Below are 24,687 nucleotides of genomic sequence, written 5' to 3'. Positions count from 1 at the left end.
AAATTTTATCGAGACCGGTTTGGATTTGGATATATCTCCCATATATAACTTCGTCCGATTTACCTTTTATTGTGCACCAAACGTCTAATATTTGCCCAAATGGGATGAAATTTGGCACTTACGACCAAATTGAATCTAGAAGCTAGTATGTTAAATTTGGTGAAGATCGGTTCAGATATAGCTATAGCTCCCATATATATTGTTCATCTGGTTTGTTATTTTTGTTACCCACAGCCGTAATATGCATTCGGTAACAACGATATTCAGGGAAATATATGAAATTCAGCTCAGAAATATATTTGCCAAACTTTATCGAGATCGGTCCAGATTTGGATATATCTCCCATATATATCAAATGGGCAATACAAGTCCGAATTTAAAAGATACAAATGCTTCGGCATATTTAGTCCTTTGAACTTTAAATTATAATTATAATCATAGAGTGTATGATTGAATTCTCCCATAAAAACTTTTAATTGTTATTTGGAGCTCTACTAAATTAGCAAAATGGTATAGCGTATCATAAAGTCGGCCCCGCCCGACTTTAAGACTTTCTTAAATGTCATTTTTTTTTTTTTTTTTTTTTTTTTTTTTTTTTTTGAAGTTTGAAGTATGACTTTCTATTAAATTATGTCAAATTTTGGTATCTAAATTCTTATTAAGTAGGCAGGCTATTACCAAAAAATATAGGACCAGTTTTTTTTCAGCCCGTATGTAAAGAGCATTTGGCTTAATGCTTCTATGAGACAGCTTGACATGAGATTGCCAAGGTTTCTCAAGGAAGCAGTAATTATTATTGTTATCTGAATCAGAAATAGACATTTTCATAATTCTTCAATTACATATTGTTATTTTAAAATATGACTGAAAATTCAGTGAAAAACATCCACCTTGACGTAATTTTCCTGCATTGCGAATTGACATTATGCAACTAAAGGTCATTGACCTTTAGTTTTCCCAATGCAAATAGTCTATGTATTTCACATCGCTTTTGTTCATTAAATTAAAACAATGCCAATGTCATTATCAAGATTAATCACGATTTTGTAATATTTGTGGAACAAAGAACTATGTCCTATAAAATCCAGTGAATGTTCAGAGGAAAATTCAGTGCACATTGAAATTTTTATAGACTCGAATTGAAACGGAGACATGGTAATTTTTTATAAACCCCTACTCCTCATTTTACTGGCCAGCATTGCCTGCCTGCATGCCGATGAAAATGTCAAAGCCATCGAAAGTGACCCAAAGCAAACGGCTGAATTGGAGGAATTAAAAGTGCAACAAAATGATGTGGGTGATACGGAATACACCTTTCGGTGTACAGTGGGTCAAAAGAAAACCGGTAAGGGAAAGAAATACATTTCGAACTTTGGATTAATTTGAACAAATTTGATTTTCCAGTTCGTGTCGGCTGTACTGGAAAAGATCGAAGCTATTGGCCCACGCCTCACGATGTTAACCTGACCTTAAGATGTCCACCCAATGGAGGAGGACCATCTTTGGCCTTTGTCGAGGTGATTTTCACTGTAACAACACGTAATGTAAATTGTGTTGTTGCCGCTGGAGGTATTGGCCAGAGTTACATACAAATACGTTTGGATGTTTACGGCACAAAGACATTGGATTACATAGCGGAATTTTATATTTTTTAAATTAAATTTTTAAGGTGAAATTAAGAATTGAATTTTTCTAAGGTTTCAAAAAGCACCAGAAATGTGTTAAAAATGTATTTTTCTTTTATAAAAACCTAACGGAGATTTAAGATTTTTAGAATTGCAACAGCGCACCATATGTATCGATTCCTGAGATTTTAGGGGTTTTGAAGGTCCCCGCTGTATTTTCTTAGTGTGGCTTTGATTTTATATTTTAAATATTTATAGGCTAACATGTTTCAGCAAAGCATTTTTGTACCCTACACCACATAGTGTTCTTTATAGCATGGAAAAGGAAGCGAGATAGACCCATAGTTACTTTTGAGGATCTTCATAGAATCACTTTCTGAGTCGATTTATGCATATCAGTCCGTCCGCCTGTCCATGTATTCTTGTGAACAAAATGCAGGTCTCATTTATTGTCCGATTGAGATGAAATTTTCCAAACAATATTTGTTTGGCCCAAGAACGAACAATATTGAAATTGGAGATAATCGGATCAGATTTAAATATAGCTCCCATGTATATCCTCAACCTATTTTGGGTTAATTGTGCACCAAATGGTCATTATAAGTACAAATGACCTGAATTTCGGTACATCCCACCGAATTCAGCCTAGAAGCATTTACATCAAATTTGGTGAAAATCGGTTCAGATATAGCTATAGCTCCCATATATATGATTAATCCGATTTAGGGTTTTAAGTCCCTCACATGCGAAATATGGACTCCACTAGATTGATATTTGGTACCGGAAACCGGATACATCCCAGAAATACCTGTGCCAAATTGTATCAAGATCGATTCAGATTTGGATGTAACTCACATATATATCTTTATCCGATATCAGATTTATTGTGCACCAAATCGCTAATATTAGAACAAATGGACTGACATTTGGCAATTACGTCCGAATTCGATATAGAAATAATTACATCAAATTTTGTGTAAATCGCTTCAGATATAGCTATAGCTCCCATATATATGTTTCATACGATTTGGGGTTAAAAGTCCCTCACAAGCATAATATGCATTTCACAAAAATGATCTTTGTTACCAGATATCAGATATAGCTCTGAAGTAAGTATATCAAATTTTGTCAAAATCGGTTAAGATTTGGATATAGTTCCCATATATATCCTCAACCGATTTCGGGTTAATTGTGCATCAAATCCAATCAATATAAGTCCAAATGACCTGAATTTTAGCATATCCGAACAAGTTCAGTCCAGAAGCAAGTGCATTATATTTTGGTGAAAATCTGTTCAGATATAGCTATAGCTCCCATATACATGTTTAATCCGATTTGGTGTTTAAGTCCCTTACATTCGTAATATGCATTCGACAACAATGGTATTTGGTACCACATATCTTAAAGGGCTCGGAAATACCTTTGCGAAATTTTATCAAGATCGGTTCAGATTTGGATATAGCTTCCATATATATCCTTAACCGATTTCGGGTTAATTATGCATCAAATCAAACCAATATAAGTCCAAATGACCTGAATTTTGGAATATCTATAATATAATCCTTTTCGAAGTGGTATCATGCATTCCATAGCATGTTATTTGGTATAAAATATTAAAATGTCTCCATCAAATTTAGTGAAAATCGAAACCAAACTGTAACTGCTCTAAAGCCAAATGTTGATAGGTGGTATGATCTACTTCAAATAAATTATCTTGTTACGTGAGCTGTACTAAATATGCAAAGTGGTGTAGGATATCATATAGTCAGCGCCGTCCGACCTTTGACTTTTCCTTACTGGTTTTATTTTCGATAAATTTGAAACTTTTTCCGAACTCCCTATAAGTATTCTTTTAGTTTAATTGATCAATACCAAAACTCTGAATCAAATGTTGCGAAATATAGCTCAAATATTATTGAGGACCTTCTCTAAATGGCCAAGGCCTTCAAAATGTTTAGTCTAAGAACCCGAATCATTTATGGGTTTTTGATCTACAAACCGAGTACTATCAAATCCACTTTGGAATTTTCCACAATCCAGAATGGCTACTGGACAGTGAAATTTAAAGCAAATTTTGCAGCGAATTTGGAGGAAGTGCTTAATTTATCGAAAATATAAAGTGTTCTTATCAACGAAAATATATCATTTAAATGAGCTCGGGGTAAAGCCATTGAAATTCCAAAAAGTGCAAGAACTTACACCGCAATAGAAAGACGGTAGACTCAAAAGAGCTAAAGAGTTGCTTCGCTTGGCCGAAAGTTGTGAACTGCCGAATTTGGTTTTCTCCGATGAGAAAACATTCGTTGACCAGCAGTTTGTAAACAAACAAAATTATCGAATTTCCTTGCCAAAGAGGTCAGCTGAAAATGTGCACCTTGGGTTGGCCATCAGGACTCAAGCGCCGGCCATGGTGATGGTGTGGGCAGCCATAACAGCCGATGGTAGCTCTCCGCTCGTATTAATCGCATCAGAATAAAGGCTTGGGCACGCAAACAGTTTGGCCACAGACCTTGGACATTCCAACAGGAATCAGCACCATCACACTCACCACGTGCCACCCAAAAATGGTTACAAAATGAGGTTCCTCGCTTCATTTCCAGCGCACAATGGCCACCAAAATCTCCAGATCCGTTGGACTATTGTGTTTGGAGTATTTTGGAATGCATGGTTGGGACCAAAAAAATACTAAAGTGTCGATCACCAAGCAAGCGCTTCGCCGGTAATGATCCAAATTATCGCAGAGCAACATTCGGGTAGGGTGTGACGGTTTAATCGGCCGTTTGAAGGCCATAATTCGTGCCAAAGGTGACCAATTCGAACAAATCTAAATGTATTCTAAAATTTGATGCTGATTTTGCTTTCATTCAATAAAATTAAAAAAAAATGTGAAAATTATGGCGTTTGACTTTGCTGCAGTTTTTTTTATCTCAACCTGTATTAATATAGATATAGCCTTTATATATCGGTACCTCTAGATTTTCGGTATTTTCAAGGTTTCTGCCACAATTTCCAATTAATTCAGCTAATACTTTACATTTGGTTTTTTTTTTTTTTTTTGGTAGGGCTTTTCTCTCCCTGCTAAAAATATGCGCTTTAGGTCCACTAATTGATTTAGCCCTCTTATAACGGTAGCTCCCTATTTTCGTTATATTGAAGGTCTCTGTTCAATTTCCAACCAAATTAGCTCAACTTCACAATTTGGGTTTTCGGTAGGTCTTTTCTCTCCTTGCAAGGAATTTGGTACTTCAAGATAAACTGTATTCTGCTGATTTAAGCCACATATTACTGCATAATTGTTTAAAATTCGGTATGTGGAGTTTGTAATGGCTTCCATCTTCTGTGGTATAAGACAGCTGGAATATAAATTAAATTCAAAATATTGAAATGAAATATTTTCAAATTTTGAGAAAAAAAATTTTAAATATTTATCATTCCTATTATATAATCTTTATTCATCAGTATTCGCAAATTAAAAATAACCTTTGCGGCAAATTCAAAAACGTATGTTCCGAAATTGTGTGTCCAAAGATAAGGTTCTTTCAATATAATAAGCCGAAACAAAGTGTCGTGCAGAATATAAAAACTCATTAAGTTGTTAAATGCATGGCAGTTCCCAATCAATTTCCCTTCGCACAATATTCAAAGAAAATGTTCATTACCAATAAGCACTTTATTACGCTTATTATTTTGAGCAGCATGTCCCACCTATATGCCAATGAAAATCTGAGGGCAATTGAGTCGAATCAAACACAAATTGTGGAATTGAAGTAGTTGATGGTTGAGCAAGATCTATTGGGTTGTTATTTTTTCACCTTTAAGTGTTCGGTGGGTCAACGAAAAACAGGTAAGATATTCGAAATTTGGCAGTGAAAAAATGAATGCGAAAGAAAAATACGAATTCTACGATTCTTGACATTTTTGAATTAGTTTATGTTTGGAAAACACCCACATAAATGTTGTTTTTATTTCCCATTCATTTTTTCGACGTACCTAAACAGGCCGTTATGAATTTGTTATTTAACAGCTCGCATCGATTGTGCCAGCAGGGATCATAGTACATGGCCGAAACCCCATGATGTTGAGCTGAACCTAAAATGTCCCAATGGCGGGGGCGCAGGCGAAAGTTCCACTATAGCATTTGCCGAAGTAGTATTCACAGTTACAAATCAAAATGTCAATTGTTTTGTTGCCGCTGGTGGAATAGGTCAAAACTTCATTCAAATGCATTTAAATGTTGAAGGTACCAGATCGTTGGATTACACGGCTGAGTTTTTTGTTAATTGACAGTTGGGAAAAATAAATTTAAAAAAAATGTAAAAAATATGTAAAAAAATTTTGATGGTCATTGTGCGCTGGAAATGAAGCGTTGAACCTCATTTTGTAACCATTTCTGTCGGAATATCACATGTCTGCGGCCAAAACGTTTGCGTGCCCAAGGCTTCAATACACCCTCCAGAATATTTTCACGGTAATATTCGGCATTTATTCATAATAATAATCTATTAATACGAGCGCAGAGCCACCTTCGGCGGCCCACACCAACGCCATGGCTTGAGTTCTGGTGGCCAAGCAAAGATGCACTTCTTCAGCTTACCTCTTTGCCAAGTAAACACGATCATTTTGTTTGTTTACAAACTGCTGGACAACGAATGTTTTCTCATCGGAGAAAACCAAAATCGGCAGTTCACCACTTTCGGCCATGCTCTTTTGAGTCTACTTTCTTTCTGTTGCGGTACAAATTCTTGCACTTTTTGGAATTTCAATGGCTTTACCCCGAGCTCATTTTTCAATATTTGCCAAATGGAATATTGCGATATGTTCAGCTCACGAGCCATTTCTCGCCACTGCGACGCGGGTTTCGATCAAGTCGCTTCTTTACTTTTCGAATCATTTCTGCTGATGAGTGCTCTAACGATAGTCACTTGTGGTTTTCCAGCGAAATACTATTACGCTTAAATTCCATCACGAATAACTTTTTTTCTGGAAAATTCTCCCCAAAATGGTTTTATACGCTTGTAAACTATACAATGAGCTGTCACGGGAATAATTTTAACAGTTGTCGGACGAGTGGCTTAGAAATGACAACAGTCTGAAGTTTGTTGCAGGTTTTTCGTCTCACCCTGGCCTATCAGCAATATTTTTAAGAAATGCACACCCCCTAAATAACGTTTAAAAAAATCCACGACTTTACTTGGATTTTCATTGTCAAAGCTTTAACATATCTCTCTTGAGAGAGTAAAAACGTTCGATTATTCCACTCTCTATCGATAATAATGGAAGAATGGTCTTTCCCCTACATTGCGGGTGGATCCCCTTCGAAGCTTTAACACCTCTCTCTTGAGAGAGTAAAAACGTTCGATTCGATTCCACTCTCTATCGATAATAATGAAATAATGGTCTTTCCCCTATATTGCGGGTGGATCCCCTTCAAAAGCCTCCATTCAAATACCTTTGTTGTGGCCGTTTGTTTAATCTCTAGTCGACATTCTCCGAATCATTAAATTTGTAAAAAAGATAAAAATGCAAGTTCCTCTGAAAATTTCTTGTTTCGTGATAACATCAGTTTATTCAATTTCAGGTATTTTTACAATCTATAAAAACAAATTGTTTTGGGCATAACTTCTTCAGTTTTAAGTTTATAGCAGAACCGAATAGAATACAAAATAAAAAAAAAATGGTTTCAATAAATCTCACACCCGTTCTCTTGATACTGGCTCTAGTTTGTTCCGCACAAGCGGAATTTTCATTGAAAGCAACTTCAGTGGACAGCAGAAAACAAACTTCACTGAACCTAGTGTCAACCGAAGTTAGTGAATCGGGAAAGACTCTGTATAGCTATGTGTGTACAGCGGGTGAAAATAAGACTGGTATGGGTGCTTTAGAAATTAAAAAAATATTATTTTTTTTAATTTTGAATTTCTTATTTTCAGAATCTCTCGGTTGCTATGTAACAAGTTCAAATGACTGGCCAACTGACCAGAATTTAGAATTGGCTGCCAGCTGTGACAAAAGCACCGAGGCCAAGAGCATACAATATGTTGAGACCCTGCTCGTAGTATCGACCCAAAATGTGGCCTGTAGCATTTCGTCGGGCAGTATGCGTAGCACTTATGTCGAAGTGAAAGTCAATGTTTGGGGCACTGCAGCCTTGAATTACACGTCTTTCTTTTACACTAATTAAATAAATTCGATTAAGAAAAAAAAAAACAACTCAAAATTCAAGAATGTAGGAAAATATAGAACTAAGGTATCATAAAGAGTTTTTTTTTATTAATCTGCATATCAGGCTTCGTGAGTCTCAAATTTTACGTATTTTAAAAAAGCGTAACAGTTAAAGTCAATTCTGACCATAATTTTGTGAGATTCGAAATGTAATCAAGTTGAGTGAATTATTTCATTCCTACTTTCGATATAATCTACCATGATATAAAACAAATTCAAAATGAGGACTTATATATAACTATTTTTCACAAGACAGTTAGATACCCATTAAAATTTTCAAATACAACAATTCCTGACAATTCCATTAAAAATATTGGAAAAGCAATCAGAATACCTAATTTAGAGGCTATAAATATCGGCTGGAGGTGGAGGCTATAAATAGCGGATGAAACACACGTTTTGGAATGAGCTCGAGCTATTGCTGATAGTCATATTCATTAATTGACGTGTGGAGAAGGTTCGGATAAACATCGTAAGCCTTTGCCGACTTTTAGGCGGATTGTCGTCGCACAAAAAATCTATTTTGTTTTTTGGTTTCAAATGAAGCAATTCCATTAAAAATACCTAAAATCGTTGGGAAATGTCCAAAACCGAGCGGAGCCGATTTTGATACTTTGTTCAAATTTGACGCATAGCCTAAAGAGAGGCCTTCACAAGATCTAAAATTGGACTAACGTTATTATGTAGACAGCCAAATGCCAAATATGGTCGACACAACTGAAAAAAAATGGCTAGACTAAAACGTAGGTCCTCTTCGATTGGGAAGGCAAAATATTAAACTCCGTTAAAAAACGTGGATGAAACCTTTTAAACCCGCAAATCTAACTAAACCTTTGTATATGACCTCTACCAATATTGGAAAAACTACAGTCAGATTATATACCAACTTGGAAGAAACAAGTAAAACAAGCTGTAAGTTCGGCCGGGCCGAACTTTTGAATACCCTCCACCATTTGGAACAAATTTTTAAAAGAATGAAATTCTGTTAAAACCTTAAAAATACCAAATAAAGCCATTATTTTAAGGTCTATATGACGACGTGGACCTGCCTAAGCTACTTTTGTCATAAGCCATTAAAATATTCAAATACGAAACTTGAAAAACAATCGGTAAATATAGTAGCTCATACCGAATATAGGAAGGAGCCATTATATGGGGTCTATACCATAACGTGGACCTGCACACACAATTTTCTATCATAGGCTGTAGAATCCATTGCGAACTTCAAATATCAAATTTGAAACGATTCCGGTGAATAATGTCGCTAAAATCATTAAAGTACCGAATATCTGGAGGTACCGTAATATGGGGGCCATACGAAGACGTGGACCTGCACAGACAATTTTTTTTCTTAAGCTGTAGTATCCATTACGAACTTCAAATATCAAATGTGAAACAATTCCGGTGAATTATGTCGCTAAAATCATCAAAATACCGAAAATAGGGAGGTACCGTAACATGGAGGCTATACCAAAACGTGGACCTGCAAAGACAATTTTCTGTCTTAGAATATCAAATGCCAATTACGAATATCAAATGCCAAATTTGAAACGATTTCGGTGAATAATGTCGCTAAACTCTACAAAGTACCGAATATCGGGGGTACCGTTAAATGGGGGCTATACGAAGACGTGGACCTGCACAGAAAATTTTCTGTCATAGCTGTTGTGTTCAGTTGCGAACTTCAAATACCAAATTTGAAACAATTCCGGTAAATAATGTTGCTCAAATCATCAAAACACCGATTATCCGGAGGTACCGCTATATGGTGGCTATACGAAGACGTGGACCTGCACAGACAATTTTCTGTCATAGGCTGTAGTATCCATTACGAACTTCAAATACCAAATTTGAAACGATCCCGGTGATTAATGTCGCTAAAATCATCAAAATACGGAATATCCGGAGATATCGTTATATGGTGGCTATACGAAGACGAAGACCTGCTCAGACAATTTTCTGTCATAGGCTGTAGTATCCATTACGAACTTCAAATACCAAATTTGAAACAATTCCGGTGAATAATGTAGCTAAAATCAAAAAAAAAAACCGAATATCGGGAGGTACCGTTATATGAGGACTATACGAAGACGTGGACCTGCTCAGACAATTTTCTGTCATAAGCTGTAGTATCCATTACAAACTTCAAATACCAAATTTGAAATGATTCCGGTGAATAATGTCACTAAAATCATCAAAATACCGATTATCGAGAGGTTCCGTTATATAGGGGTTATACGAAGACGTGGATCTGCACAGACAATTCTCTGGCATAGGCTGTTGTATCTATTACGAACTTCAAATACGAAATTTGAAATTGTTCCAGAGAAAATACCTCCACTATACCATGGTGGAGGGTATAAAAATCTCTAAACAACACCTTAGTTATATATATTCCTATATTCTTGGATTTTGAGACTTATTTATTTAATTTGTGTAAAACAATGACGTGTAATTCAAGGCTGCCGTGCCCCGAACATTGACTTTCATTTCGACATAAGGGCTGCGCATACTGCCCGACGAAATGCTACAGGCCACATTTGGCGTCGACACTACAAACATTGTCTCAACATATTGTATGCTCTTGCCCTGGGAACTTGTGTCACAGCTGGCAGTCAATTCTAAATTCTGGTCAGTTGGCCAGTCATTTGAACTTGTTGCATAACAACCAATTGGTCCTAAAATAAAAAAATCGACGTTGAAACAAAAATCTATTTTTTTTTTTTTTTTTAATTTTTTATACCGTACACACATAACTGTATAGAGTCTTTCCCGATTCGATAACTTCCGTTGATAATAGTTTCAGGGAAGTTTGTTTTCTGGTGTCCACTGAAGTAGCTTTCAATGAGAATTCCGCCTGTGTGGAATAAAACATAGCCAAGACAATTAGAATTGCTATGGGATTTTTTGAAACCATATTTTTGTTTTCAATTCTATTCGGTTCCGCTATAAACTTAAAACTGTTGAATTCATGTCCAAAACAATTTGTTTTTATAGATTGTGAAAATACTTGAAATTTAATAGATTTTTGTTATCACCAACGAAGGCACTTTCAGTGGAACTTGCATTTTTATCTTGTCACAATTAAACGATTATGAGACTACCGACTAAGGAGATTAAGCAAACGACCACAACAAAGGTTCCAATGGGTATAGATTCTCAGGGCGTGGATCTACCAACAATGGAAAAGAAACAAAACTACTAAATATGGCGAGATAGGGAAATAATCGAACTTTTCTGATACTAACTACAGAAAAAATATGTAAAAGCTCTGAGAAGGGAAATGTAAATCCATTATCGTGGACCTGTTAAGGCTATCTATGTTAGGGATTTTAATGATATTGTTAATTTTTTAGCCCTGTAATTACATTGGTTTCTAAAAATTAAAAAATTAATTCTAAAAATGGGTTATGTAGGTCCACGTTTTCATATAGCCCCCATATAAAGGTACCTCCCGATATTCGGTATTTCGATGATTTTAGCGACATTATTCACCGGAATTGTTTAAAATTTGATATTTGAAGTTCGTTATGGATACTACAGCCTACGACAGAAAATTGTCTGTACAGGTCTACGTCTTCCTATAGCCCCCATATATAAAGGTACCTCCCGATATTCTATATTGTGATGATTTTAGCGACATTATTCGCCGGAATTGTTTCGAATTTGGTATTTGAAGTTCGTAACGGATACTACAGCCTAAGACAGAAAATTGTCTGTGCAGGTCTACGTCTTCGTATAACCCCCATATAACTGTACCTCCCTATATTCGGTATTTTGATGATTTTAGTGACATTATTCACCGGAATTGTTTAAAATTTGATATTTTAATTTCCAAAAGGATAGTACAGCCTAAGACTGAAAAATTACTGTGCAGGTTCACGTCTTCGTATAGCCCTCATATAACGGTACCTCCCGATATTCGGTATGTTGATGATTTTAGCGACATTATTCACCGAAATTGTTTCGAATTTGGTATTTGAAGTTGGTAATGGGATCTACAGTCTGTGACAGAAAATTGTCTGTGCAGGTCCAAGTCTTCGTATAGCCCCCATATATCAGTACCTCTCTATATTCGGTATTTCAATGATTTTAGCGACATTATTCACCGGAATTGTTTCAAATTTGGTATTTGAAGTTCGTAATGGATACCACAGCCTATGACAGAAAATTGTCTGTGCAGGTCTACGTCTTCGTATAGGCCCCATATATCAGTACCTCCCTATATTCGGTATTTTGACGAGTTTAGCTACAATACCCACCGAAATGGTTTGAGACGCGTATTTGAAGTTCGTAATGGATGCTACAGCCTATGGCAGAAAATTGTATATGATGGTTCAGGTCTTCGCATAGCTCCGATATAACGGTACCACCCTATATACGCAGTTTTGATGATTTTAGCTACATTATTCACCGTTTATTTCAAGTTTCGAATTTGAATATGGTAATGGCTTATGACAAACAATGCCTTTGTAGGTCCACGTCGTATAGACCCCAATAAAACGGCTATATTCTGTATTTTTAAAATTTTAACAGAATTTTTTATAGATTTTATTTTTTGAAAATTTCCAAATTCATTCCAAATGGTGGAGGGTATTCAAAGTTCGGCCCGGCCGAACTTACTGTTTTTTAACTTTTTTTTTAATGTTATTGAATGAAAGCAAAACATATCGGAAATAACATCAAATTTTAAAATAAGTTTAGATTTGTTCGAATTGGTCACCTTTGGCACGAATTATGGCCTTCAAATGGCCAATGAAACCGTCACACGCTTCCCGAATGTTGCTCTGTGGTATTTTGGCCCATTCCCGGTGAAGCGCTTGCTTGAGGTGATCGACACGTTGGTATTTTAGTATTTTTAGTGCAAACCTTGTCCAACGGATTGGTATCCAGAGATTTTGTTGGCAATTGCGCGCTGGAAATGAAGCAAGGAACCTCATTTTGTTACCATTCTTGGCTGGCGCATGCTGAGTGCGATGGTGGAATTTCCAAGGTCTGCGGCCAAAATGTTTGCGTGCACAAGGCTTTAATACAGAATCCAGAATATTTTCTCGAAAATATTCGGCAATTATTCTGATGCCACGGTCGATTAATACGAGCGGAGAGCGGCCATCGGCTGTTATGGCGTCCAACACCATCACCAGGGCCGGCGCTTGAGTTCAGATGACGCACATTTTCAGCTGACCTCTTTGGCAAGTAAACACGATCATTTTGTTTCTTTGCAAACTGCTGTTCAACGAATGTTTTCTCACCGGAGAAAAAGCAATTCGGCTGTTCACGACTTTCGGTCAAGCGAAGCAACTCTTTAGCTCTTTTGAGTCTATTTTCTTTCTGTTACGGTGTACGTTCTTGCACTTTTTGCAATTTCAATGGCTTTAGCCCCGAGCTAATTTTTCAATATTTGCCGTATGGAATATTGCGATATGTTCAGCTTACGAGCTATTTTTCGGCCACTGCGACGCGGGTTTCGATCAAGTCGCTTTTTTACTTTTCGAACCATTTCTGCTGATATTGCTGTTTTCTTCTGTCCACTTTCTTGACGTCGGGCTACGCTAACAGTATCACGGTAACGAGCGATGATATGAGACACAAAAGATTTATTCGCATTTAAGTACTGGAGTGCTCTAACGATAGCCACTTTTGGTTTGGCCAAATATAAATAAATCACACTATCACGCTTGAATTCTGTCACGAATAACTTTTATTTCTGGATTATTCTCACCAAAATGCTTTTCTACCCTGGTAAACAATATAATGAGCTGTCATAATTTATTGTGATCCGATTTTCAACCCATTGGGGGTTTTGAGTAACCTACATCCATAATATGTTCTCCTTGACAATTATGTTTGACCGACATCAGATACTGCTCATAAATAAGCGTTTAATATTTTGTTAAGATCGGTTCACATTCTGATATAGTTCTCATACTGATATTGGATACTACAGCCTAAGACAGAAAATTGTCTGTGCAGGTCCAGGTCTTCGTATAGCCCTCATATAACGGTTCCTCCTGATATTCGGTACTTTGATGATTTTGGCTACATTATTCACCGGAATTGTTTAAAATTTGGTATTTGAAGTTCGTAATGGATACTACAACCTATGACAGAAGATTGCCTGGGCAGGTCCAGGTCTTCGCAAAGGCCCCATATAACGGTACCTCCCGATATTCGGTATTTTGATGCTTTTAGTTACATTGTTCAAATCGCACATACTCACAGTGATCATAATACCCATAATTCACATTCCACATTACATTCTATAGCTTAGTACCATTTAGTACATGTCGTACACTATATGCTACATATTTGCAAATCCACTTCCTTAACTAAACGCTTTGCCATAATACCAACATTTATAATTTTGCTTCAATCCCTACGCACTATGCCAAATTTAGTACAATTTAGTACTTTTCGTACACTTATTGTATGCATTTCAAAAATCACCTCCATACATCAGACAACAATATTGATTCCAAGTTTTTATCTCTACCCGCAAAAAAAATCATTATGGTACCAAATAAGTAGGTTTTAGTACTTTTCGTCCACTCAAAATTCAAATTTTGGAAAAAAAGGCTTTGGCACATCTATGCTATACTCCACCACGCCAAATTTTAAAATTCTAGTTGCATCCTTTTCGCCCTATACTAATGATAAACATCAACCTTTTAGTACTTTCCGTACCGATGTTTTTCCCTGCGCCTTTTAATCACAAACAGACCTACGTACAATTTGAGTTTTAGAATCTCCCAATCGCTCAGTATTGGGGGTACCATAAGTAGTACCTTTTCGTACCTTTTAGTACTTTCCGTACCGATGTTTTTCCCTGCACCTTTTTATCACAGGCAAACATACGAATTTACAAAAATTTAGAGTTATAGAATCCTCCAATCGCTCAGTATTAAGGGTTCCATAAGTAGTACATGTTCGTACCTCTCTGGTATAAATTTTCAAGATCCTAACACCAGCCGTTTTTACCCTGAGCGTTGCTGAATCTGTCAGTCAGTCAGTAAATTAGTGAACTCATCTTTTCAATTATTATTTTAGGAAATTTAGAGCTTTTGTGTGACGTGCCCGAAGCAGTGAACAATATGGTCCAAACTTATTAAGGACATACCATAATTCCGTGGAGTGCTCTGTTTAATATCCCGTTAACATATCTCACATTGTATGCTGCAAATTTTTACATTTTATTTTAATTACATCTACTTTTTACTAAATATAAAACAAGGAAGAATATTCCAAATAATTTGTTCCCGCAGCATAAACTTTTACTTCAATGGAACTGGTACCAATGCTGCCGGCTGAAACGTTGCAGCCCACATTTTGTGTGGAAACAACAAAATGTACCTCGACATAGGTGATAATTCTACCGACATTGCTTTTGTCGCAGCTGACAGTCAATTCCACATTTTGTTCACTGGGCCAGGCCACGGAATCGGAACCAGCACATCCCAGAGAATCTGTATTCGAAACTATAAAATTGAATTCATATTCTTTTAATGGTTTTATGAACATACCAGTTTTAATTTGTCCCACTGTGCACACAAAACCATAGAGGGTGTCTCCAGATTTTGTTTTCTGAACTGACTTCAATTCCTTGAGAACTGGTGCTTCGTTTGCATTAACAGGGGAGACCTTTAAATGTTTTACAGCTGTCTCCTCTAGGGATTTTCCAGGATTGACATTCAAAACAACTCCGGCCTGTAAACTGGTGAGGCATCCCAAAAGACCCAGAATTACTAACTGCTTGGTGGAGGAGAACATGTTGATGTATGGAGGTCTAGATTTGAAGACTGTTTGAAATGACAATAAAATCGTTGCCTTTATATATACCTCTAATTTTCTTCGTAAAGCACAATTATCATTTCCGTATTAAATATGATATGTTTCGAAGAAATGGATGTTAATCTCCTATTTGGAAAATTCTTTGGAAATTGCATTCTTATCTGAATTTCGAGGTTCTTTTTGAAGTATCTACATTGACCAATATGGTAAAGTTATAAGTAAACACAATAGGAAAACCAATGGGTTCGACTTTGTATAACGTTTATCAACAAATTAATAAATTTACTTGGGGACCGGCAGCGAAAAGTTCAACCATTGGTTTAACAAAATTTTTTAATCAAAACTTCGTACATCGCAATAACTTTTCAGACTTTCAAGGTTTTATATATTACTCACGTTTTTCCTTGAAACAATTCCAAGAAAAGAATAATAGGAAAATGTTTACCAAAGGGTCTCCAAAATCTTTAATTCTGGAATTTACCGAAAAGGATATTAGAAAAAAACCATTGGGCCCACATCCAATTTTTCAGACCCTAAACGTATGATAACATCTCCATATGTATGTGAACCTGAACTTCAATATCTAATTTCCGAATTTCAGTTTTCTAGACACCAAAAGTACCATTTACGCAACTAGTACTAGTACACTTAATACTTCTTGAACAATTAGAGTACACATTTCCAAAACCACCTCCATATCTTAACCACCGCAGACACCAAAAGAGATTTCTGTATTAAATTTAGGAATGGTAGCTCGATTCCTTCAGGTAATACCAAAATTTAGTACCAGCCTAGACCTCAATACCAGATTTCGGGATTCCAAATCTATCCCTTAACACAATTCCCGAATTAGTACCACCTAGTACTTTTCGTACAATTATGGTACATATCTCTATAACTGCCTCCACATCTCAATTCAAAATACCAACGGCGACCTCAACATCAAATTTGAGGATTTAAGGCCTATCTCGACAACCAATACCAAACTTAGTACTATTTACCACTTTTCGTACACATTTCCGGAACTGTCTCCATATCTCAATTCCAGATACCAACAGAGATCTCAATTTCAAATTTGAGGATTTCAAACCCATTCCTTCACCCAATACTAAATTTAGTACCGATACCAAATTTAGTACCAATACCAAATTTAGTACCAATACCAAATTTAGTACCAATTAGCACAAACATAGGACGCGTTTCCAAACAATCTCAAAATCTCAAACACAGATTTCTCAAACCATCAGCAATCGAAATTTTAAATTTCTAAATTGTATCTTCATTGACAAATATAGTACCATTTGGTACTTTTCGTACAATTGTCGAAATTTCGAAACCACTCCCAGGCTACACGTTAACAATGACCACAAAACAAAATTTCAGATTTCAAGCACTATCACCCACCCAATTGTACCAAATATTGTACTATTTAGTACTTTCCGTACACCTTTAGTACACATTTACAAAACCAACTCTTTAACAGCAAAATGGACCCCAATAAACATTTTTAAAATGTCCGCTTCATCCGTTCACCAAAACCAAAGTGTTCCAAATTTAGTACCATTTAGTACACTTCGCACACAATTTGCAGACATTTCCAAAATCACCTGCATGTATCAAACTTTTTTCCAACCTTAATTCTAAATTGTTAGCGCTTATTTTTTTAGCTCTATCCGTCCACATAGTCTACCAAATGATAACATGTTAGAAGTTTAGTAATATTTTAGAACCTCTCCTAAATTTAAATTTCGAATTTCCAATAACCCTTTGTAATTCCAGCTCCATCGGTTCATTCCAATTCCAATTTGTACCAAATTTTGGTACCATTTAGAAAACAAAGTTCGAATTTCCAATTTTCAGCATTCCAGCTCTATCACTTCACTCAAATCGAAGTTGTACCGAAGTTAGTATAAATTTAGAAAACTACCTCCATATCACAATCCTAGACTCCGTCTGTAATCTCAATTACAAATTTCACAATTCCAGCTCCATACGTTCTCCGAAATTCGAACTGTACCAAATTTAGTACCGTTTTGTACTTTTCGTATACATGAGTTCACACTTCCGAACTACCTAATTACATCGACCCCTTAACCTTGATTTCCATTCCAAATTCAAGCTTTTTATTCTGTCCGTACCAAATATAGTACATTGTAGTACTTTTCCAACACTTCTAATCCGAATTTCAAAAAAAAAAACTCTAAAATTTAAGAGTTTTAGCTATACTGGTCTGTCAAAAACAAAGGGTACATATTATGTACCTCTTAGTAGTTTTCGTACCGTTCTGGTGCGAATTTCAAAAAACCCAGCCTTATCTGATATCTCTAGACTAAGAACAACCCCCATCCAAAATTTCAAGATTCTAGCTTCAGCCGTTTCATCTGGACGTTGATGAATCGTTAAGTCAGTTAATTTCTTCACTTTTCATTAACAGGGTTAGATGAAAAAACTGCAACTAACTTCAGATTTGTTCGAATTGGTCACCTTTGGCACGAATTATGACCTTCAAACGGCCAATGAAACCGCCATACGCTGAACGAATGTTGCTCTGTGGTATTTTGGCCCATTCTCGGCGAAGTGCTTGTATGAGGTGATCGACACTTTGGTATTTTTTAGTGCCAACCTTGCAATCCAAAATACTCCAGACACAATAGTCCAAAGGATTGGTATCCGGAGATTTAGGTAGCTATTGTGCGCTGGAAATGAAGCAACGAACCTCATTTTGTAACCATTCTTGGGTGGCACTTGCTGAGTGCGATGGTGCTGAGTCCTGTTGGAATGTCCAAGCTCGCAACCAAAATGTTTGCGTGCCCACGGCTTTAATATTTTCGCGAAAAAATTCTGCATTTATTCTGAGTCCACAGTCAATTAATACAAGCGGAGAACGACCATCGGCCGGCGCTTGAGTTCTCGTGGCCAACCAAAGGTGCACATTTTCAGCTGACCTCTTTGGCAAGTAAACACGATCATTTTGTTTGTTCGCAAACTGCTGGACAACGAATGTTTTCTCATCGGAGAAAACCAAATTCGGCAGTTCACCACTTTCGGCCAAGCGAAGCAACACTATAGCTCTTTTGTGTCTATTTTCTTTCTATTGCTATGCAAGTTCTTGCATTTTTGGAATTTCAATGGCTTTCCCCCGAGCTTACTTCTCTATTTTTGCCGAATGGAATATTGCGATATTTTCAGCTCACAAGCCATTTTTCGGTCACTGCGACGTGGATTTCGATCAAATCGCTTTTTTACTTTTCGAACCATTTCTGCTGATGTTGCTGTTTTCTTCCGTTAATTTCCGTGACGTCGGGCTACGCTACCAGTATCACCGTAACGAGCGATGATACGAGACACAAAAGATTTATTCACATTTAAATGCTGGAGTGCTCTAACGATAGCCACTTGTGGTTTTCCAGCCAAATATAAAGAAATCACACTATCACGCTTGAATTCCATCCCGAATAACTTTTTTTTCTGGAAAATTCTCACCAAAATGCTTTTGTACGCTTGTAGACAATATAATGAGCTGTTATTGGAATAATTTTCACAGCTGTCGGACGAGTGGCTTAGAAATGGCAGCAGCAATCTGAAGTTGGTTGCAGTTTTTATCATCTCACCCTGTAGGTATACATAAGTCTTTTTTATAGTTCTCTCACTTCGTACCAGACATTTTCCTAGGAAAAATCCCGATAAGATTAAGAGACCAGTCCTGTAGTTTCTATACTAGCACTTTCTTTCACGCCATTGGTCAATGCAGATATTCAAAATCAAACAACAAATGTGCGATAAGAATGCAATTTTCGGAGAATTTTTAAATAGGCGATTAACATTGATTTCTTTGAACGATTCATTGTCAGAAAACTATATAAAAGGTAACTCTTTTACCTTCCTTTCAAACAGTCTTCAAATCTAGGCCTCCAAACATAAACATGTTCTCCGCCAAGCAGTTAGTAATTCTGGGTCTTTTGGGATGCCTCTCCACATTACAGGCCGGTGTTGTTTTGAATGTCAATCCTGGAAAATCCCTAGAGGAGACAGCTGTAAAACATTTAAAGGTCTCCCCTGTTAATGCAAACGAAGCACCAGTTCTCAAGGAATTGAAGTCAGTTCAGAAAACAAAATCTGGAGACACCCTCTATGGTTTTGTGTGCACAGTGGGACAAATTAAAACTGGTATGTTCATAAAACCATTAAAAGAATATGAATTCAATTTTATAGTTTCGAATACAGATTCTCTGGGATGTGCTGGTTCCGATTCCGTGGCCTGGCCCAGTGAACAAAATGTGGAATTGACTGTCAGCTGCGACAAAAGCAATGTCGGTAGAATTATCACCTATGTCGAGGTACATTTTGTTGTTTCCACACAAAATGTGGGCTGCAACGTTTCTGCCGGCAGCATTGGTACCAGTTACATTGAAGTAAAAGTTTATGCTGCGGGAACAAATTATTTGGAATATTCTTCCTTGTTTTATATTTAGTAAAAAGTAGATGTAATTAAAATAAAATGTAAAAATTTGCAGCATACAATGTGAGATATGTTAACGGGATATTAAACAGAGCACTCCACGGAATTATGGTATGTCCTTAATAAGTTTGGACCATATTGTTCACTGCTTCGGGCACGTCACACAAAAGCTCTAAATTTCCTAAAATAATAATTGAAAAGATGAGTTCACTAATTTACTGACTGACTGACAGATTCAGCAACGCTCAGAGTAAAAACGACTGGCGTTAGGATCTTGAAAATTTATACCAGAGAGGTACGAACATGTACTACTTATGGAACCCTTAATACTGAGCGATTGGGAGATTCTATAACTCTAAATTTTTGTACGTAGATTTGTCTGTGATAGAAAGGCGAAGGGAAAAACATCGGTACGGAAAGAACTTAAAGGTACGAAATGTATTACTTATGGTACCCCTAATACGGAGATTCTATAACTCTAAATTTTCGGTACGGAAAGTACTAAATGGTTCATATTTATTATTAGTATTGGGCGGAAAGGATAGAACTAGAATTATAAAATTTGGAATGGTGGAGTATAGACTAGATGTACCAAAGCCTTTTTTTCCAAAATTCGAATTTTGAGTGGACGAGAAGTACTAAAACCTACTTATTTGGTACCATAATGATTTTTTTTGCGGGTAGAACTTAAATCTTGGAATCAATATTGTTAAGTACGTCTGATATATGGAGGTTGTTTTTGAAATGCATACAATATTGGTGCGAAAAGTACTAAATTGTACTAAATTTGGCATAGTGCGTAGGAATAGGACCAAAATTATAAATGTTGGTATCATGGCAAAGCGTTTATTTACAGAAGTCTATTTGCAAATATGTAGCATATAGTGTACGACATGTACTAAATGGTACTAAATTAGCTATAGATTGTAATGTGAAATGTGAATTATGGATATTATGATCACTGTGATTGTGTACGTTTTAGATAAGGATGTGGATTTGGAACTGCGTAATGTACGAAGTACGAAAAGTGAGAATAGAACTGAAATGATAAAATTCGGTATTAAGATAATTGTGAGTTTGAAACGTAAATACGCACAAGGATTTGTACGATATATTCGAAAAGTAGTAGAACAAATAAATACTAAAAACCAGTGAAGAAAGTCCTAAAGTCGGGCGGGCCGATTTTATGATACCCTACACCACTTTGCTAATTTAGTTGAGCTTCACTTAATAATTAAAAGTTTTTATGGGAGAATTCAATCATACACGCTATGATTATAATTATAATTTAAAATTCAAAGGACTAAATATGCCGAAGCATTTGTATCTTTTAAACTCGGACTTGTATTGCCCATTTGGTGCGAAATTAATTTGAAATCGGATAAAAATATATATGGGAACTATATCCAAATCTGAACCGATCTCGATAAAATTTGGCAAAGATATTTCTGAGCTGTATTTGATATATTTCCCTGAATATCGTTGTTACGAAGTGCATATTACGGCTGTGGGTAACAAATACAATAAATCGGATGAACAATATATATATGGGAGATATATCCAAATCTGAACCGATCTCGATAAAATTTAGCAAAGGTATTTCTGAGCTGCATTTGATATATTTCCGCAAATATTGTTGTTACAGAGTGCATATTGCGGCTGCGGAGGACAAAAATAACAAATCGGATGAAAAATATATATGGGAGCTATAGCTATATCTGAACCGATTTCGATAAAATTTGGCATACTTATGTTCAGGCCTAATTTGGTTGTATGTGCAAAATTCCATACTATTCGGGCTGATATTACACGTTTGGTGCACAATAAAAGGCAAATAGGACGAAGATATATATGGGAGCTATATCTAAATTTTTACCGATTATCTCCAATTTCAATAGGGTTCGTCCTTGGGCCAAACAAGTGTTGTATTCAAAATTTCATCTCAATCGGATAATAAATGCGACCTGCATTTTGTGCACAAGAATACATGGACAGACGGACGGACGGACGGACGGACAGACGGACTGACATGCATAAATAAACTCAAAAAGTGATTCTATGCAGATCATCAAAAGGAACTATGGGTCTATCTCGTTTCCTTTTGCCTGTTACAAACAAATGCACAAAGACATAATACCCTGACCACCTTGTGGTGTAGGGTATAATTACACTGGATACGTGGCGACTGAGAAGCTTGTTTGATTCTGGCTGAATAAAAGGAAAATTTTGAGCTTTTACTTTAAAAGTTAAACCCATTTACAATGGTTCCACCCACATTCCCCCATTTTATCTGACCGTATAAAAATAATAAATAATAAAAATTGGTCACCACTATCTCTAAATCCTACAAGGACCTCAATACCAAATTTTAGAATTCCATCTCTATCCCGAAACTCAATGGCACATTTTGTGGCATTTGACACATTTTGTACGTTCATAATACGCACTTCCAAAACCTTCTCCTTTTCAGAACTACACACACCAACAGTGACATCCATATCACATTTCAGGACTCCAGCTCTATCCTCTCACCCAACATTTTCAATAATTACAAGTCTTATAAAATGTTATGTAAGAGTCCGATTGTCTTCAAATTTCACACATCCCAATATTTTTATAAAGCCAAGATCTGATGTGAAGATGGAGTATATCGGTCCACTCCTTCTGGCACCTCCCCCACAAAGGGTCGAAATTTGGAATATCCAAAATGCTCATAACGGGCGATATTAACATCCGATTTAATTTATTTTATTTTGAATATTTCTATAAACGCAGAATCTGTTATAAAAATGGTATAGATCGGATCATTCCTTCTGGTAATTCCCCCACAAAGAGTCAACGTTTTGAATAACCAAAACGTTTATAAAATCCGAAATAAGCCTCAGGTTCTCCTTATATTTCACACATACCATTATTTCTACTAACACAAGATCTGTTATTAAGATGGGATATAGCGATCTATTCCTTCTGGTAACTCCCCCACAAAGGCTCTTAATTTTGAATATCCATGAAGCTCGTAAAACGCGATATTAACGAAATAAACCGATTCCATTCCAGGCCAGATACATCTCAATATTTCCATCAACACAAAATATGTTATAAAGATGGTAGAGATTTCTTTTGCTACCTATCCTGTATACAGTGTGAGAAAAAAAATGCAACAAAGTCAAAGGCCATAATTTTAATTTTTTTTTTTTAAATTTTATCGAATGAAAGCGAAAAATGTCGGAAATAGCATCAAATTTTAGAATAAGTTAATTTTTTTTCGAATTTGTCACCTTTGACACGAATTATGGCCTTCAAACGGTCAATGAAACCGTCACAACCGAATGTTGCTCTGCGGTATTTTGACCCATTCCCGGCGAAGCGCTTGCTTGAGGTGATCGAAACTTTGGTATTTTTGTAGTGCCAACCTTGCTTTCCAAAATACTCCAGACACGATAGTCCAACGGATTGGTATCCGGATATTTTGTGGCCATTGTGCATTGGAAATGAAGCAACGAACCTCATTTTGTAACCAATCTTGGGTGGCATGCGCTGAGTGCGATGGTGCTGAGTCCTGTTGGAATGTCCAAGGTCTGCGGCCAAAATATTTGCGTGCCCAAGGCTTTAATGCACCCTCCAGAATATTTTCGAGATAATATTCGGCATTTATTCTGATACCACGGTCGATTAATACAAACAGGGAGCGATCATCGGCTGTTATGGCGGCCCACACCATCACCATGGCCGGCGCTTGAGTTCTGGTGGCCAACCGAAAGTGCACATTTTCAGCTGACCTCTTTGGCAAGTAAACACGATTTGTTTGTTTACAAACTGCTGGACAACGAATGTTATCTCATCGGAGGAAGCCAAATTCGGAAGTTCACCACTTTCGGCCAAGCGAAGCAACTCTTCAGCTCTTTTGAGTCAATTTTCTTTCTGTTGCTGTGTAAGTTCTTGCACTTTTTGGAACTTCAATGGCTTTACCCCCAGCTCATTTTTGAATATTTGCCGAATGGAATATTGCCATATGTTCCGCTCACGAGTCATTTTTCGGTCACTACGACTCGGGTTTCGATCAAGTCGCTTCTTCACTTTTCGAAGCATTACTGCTGATGTTGCTGTTTTCTTCCATCCACTTCCTTGACGTCGGGCTACGCTACCAGTATCACGGTAACGAGCGATGGTACGAGAGATTTATTCGCATTTAAATGCTGAAGTGCTCTAACGATAGCCACTTGTGGTATTCCAGCCAAATATAAAGAAATCACACTATCACGCTTGAATTCCATCAAGAATAACTTTTTTCCTGGAAAATTCTCACCAAAATGCTTTTGTACGCTTGTAAACAATATAATGAGCTGTCACCGGAATAATTTTAACAGCTGTCGAACGTGTGGCTTAGAAATGGCAGCAGTCTGAAGTTGGTTGCAGTTTTTCATCTCACCCTGTAGTTTGCGATTTTTGAGATTTCACTCCTCCGTCTCGAATATCTGCAGTCTATGAAGGAAATTCCAAAAAATGTCTATGAAAATTCTGGAATGCCAAATAAAACTAGTTTGTTTATAAAAAATAATACATATTTATTTGTTAATTAATTAATAATTTTCA

General features: G+C 36.5%; 3 protein-coding genes across 3 annotated transcripts; 2 read left to right on the top strand and 1 right to left on the bottom strand.

The window, feature by feature from the left end:
* Positions 1-1,125: 1,125 nt before the first annotated feature.
* Positions 1,126-1,707, top strand: LOC105261869 (uncharacterized). The gene is made up of 2 exons (XM_011294653.3): positions 1,126-1,345; positions 1,405-1,707. Exons 1-2 carry the CDS (start codon positions 1,153-1,155, stop codon positions 1,653-1,655), a joined length of 444 nt encoding a protein of 147 aa, XP_011292955.2. The 5' UTR covers positions 1,126-1,152; the 3' UTR covers positions 1,656-1,707.
* A 13,306-nt stretch (positions 1,708-15,013) lies between these two features.
* Positions 15,014-15,687, bottom strand: LOC131801191 (uncharacterized). The gene is made up of 2 exons (XM_059119434.1): positions 15,368-15,687; positions 15,014-15,310 (listed from the first exon to the last, which is right to left on the bottom strand). Exons 1-2 carry the CDS (start codon positions 15,612-15,614, stop codon positions 15,063-15,065), a joined length of 495 nt encoding a protein of 164 aa, XP_058975417.1. The 5' UTR covers positions 15,615-15,687; the 3' UTR covers positions 15,014-15,062.
* A 3,838-nt stretch (positions 15,688-19,525) lies between these two features.
* On the top strand, positions 19,526-20,156 carry LOC101891119 (uncharacterized). Its single transcript, XM_005184581.4, has 2 exons — positions 19,526-19,802; positions 19,860-20,156. The coding sequence occupies exons 1-2, from the start codon at positions 19,559-19,561 to the stop codon at positions 20,105-20,107; spliced, it is 492 nt and encodes a 163-aa protein (XP_005184638.2). The 5' UTR covers positions 19,526-19,558; the 3' UTR covers positions 20,108-20,156.
* Positions 20,157-24,687: the final 4,531 nt, after the last annotated feature.

Source organism: Musca domestica, unplaced genomic scaffold (assembly GCF_030504385.1).
Source record: "Musca domestica strain aabys unplaced genomic scaffold, Musca_domestica.polishedcontigs.V.1.1 1, whole genome shotgun sequence".
Taxonomy (NCBI): domain Eukaryota; kingdom Metazoa; phylum Arthropoda; class Insecta; order Diptera; family Muscidae; genus Musca; species Musca domestica.
Note: the sequence above shows the minus strand (reverse complement) of the source record. Positions and strands in the feature narration are given on the sequence as shown.

Excerpts from the sequence above, each read along its gene's own strand:
- LOC131801191 (XM_059119434.1), bottom strand. The coding sequence starts at position 15,614 with ATGTTCTCCTCCACCAAGCAGTTAGTAATTCTGGGTCTTTTGGGATGC. Across the intron at positions 15,311-15,367 it reads AGTGGGACAAATTAAAACTG|ATTCTCTGGGATGTGCTGGT; the intron begins GTATGTTCATAA and ends TTTCGAATACAG.
- LOC101891119 (XM_005184581.4), top strand. The coding sequence starts at position 19,559 with ATGTTCTCCGCCAAGCAGTTAGTAATTCTGGGTCTTTTGGGATGCCTC. Across the intron at positions 19,803-19,859 it reads AGTGGGACAAATTAAAACTG|ATTCTCTGGGATGTGCTGGT; the intron begins GTATGTTCATAA and ends TTTCGAATACAG.
- LOC105261869 (XM_011294653.3), top strand. The coding sequence starts at position 1,153 with ATGGTAATTTTTTATAAACCCCTACTCCTCATTTTACTGGCCAGCATT. Across the intron at positions 1,346-1,404 it reads AGTGGGTCAAAAGAAAACCG|TTCGTGTCGGCTGTACTGGA; the intron begins GTAAGGGAAAGA and ends TTGATTTTCCAG.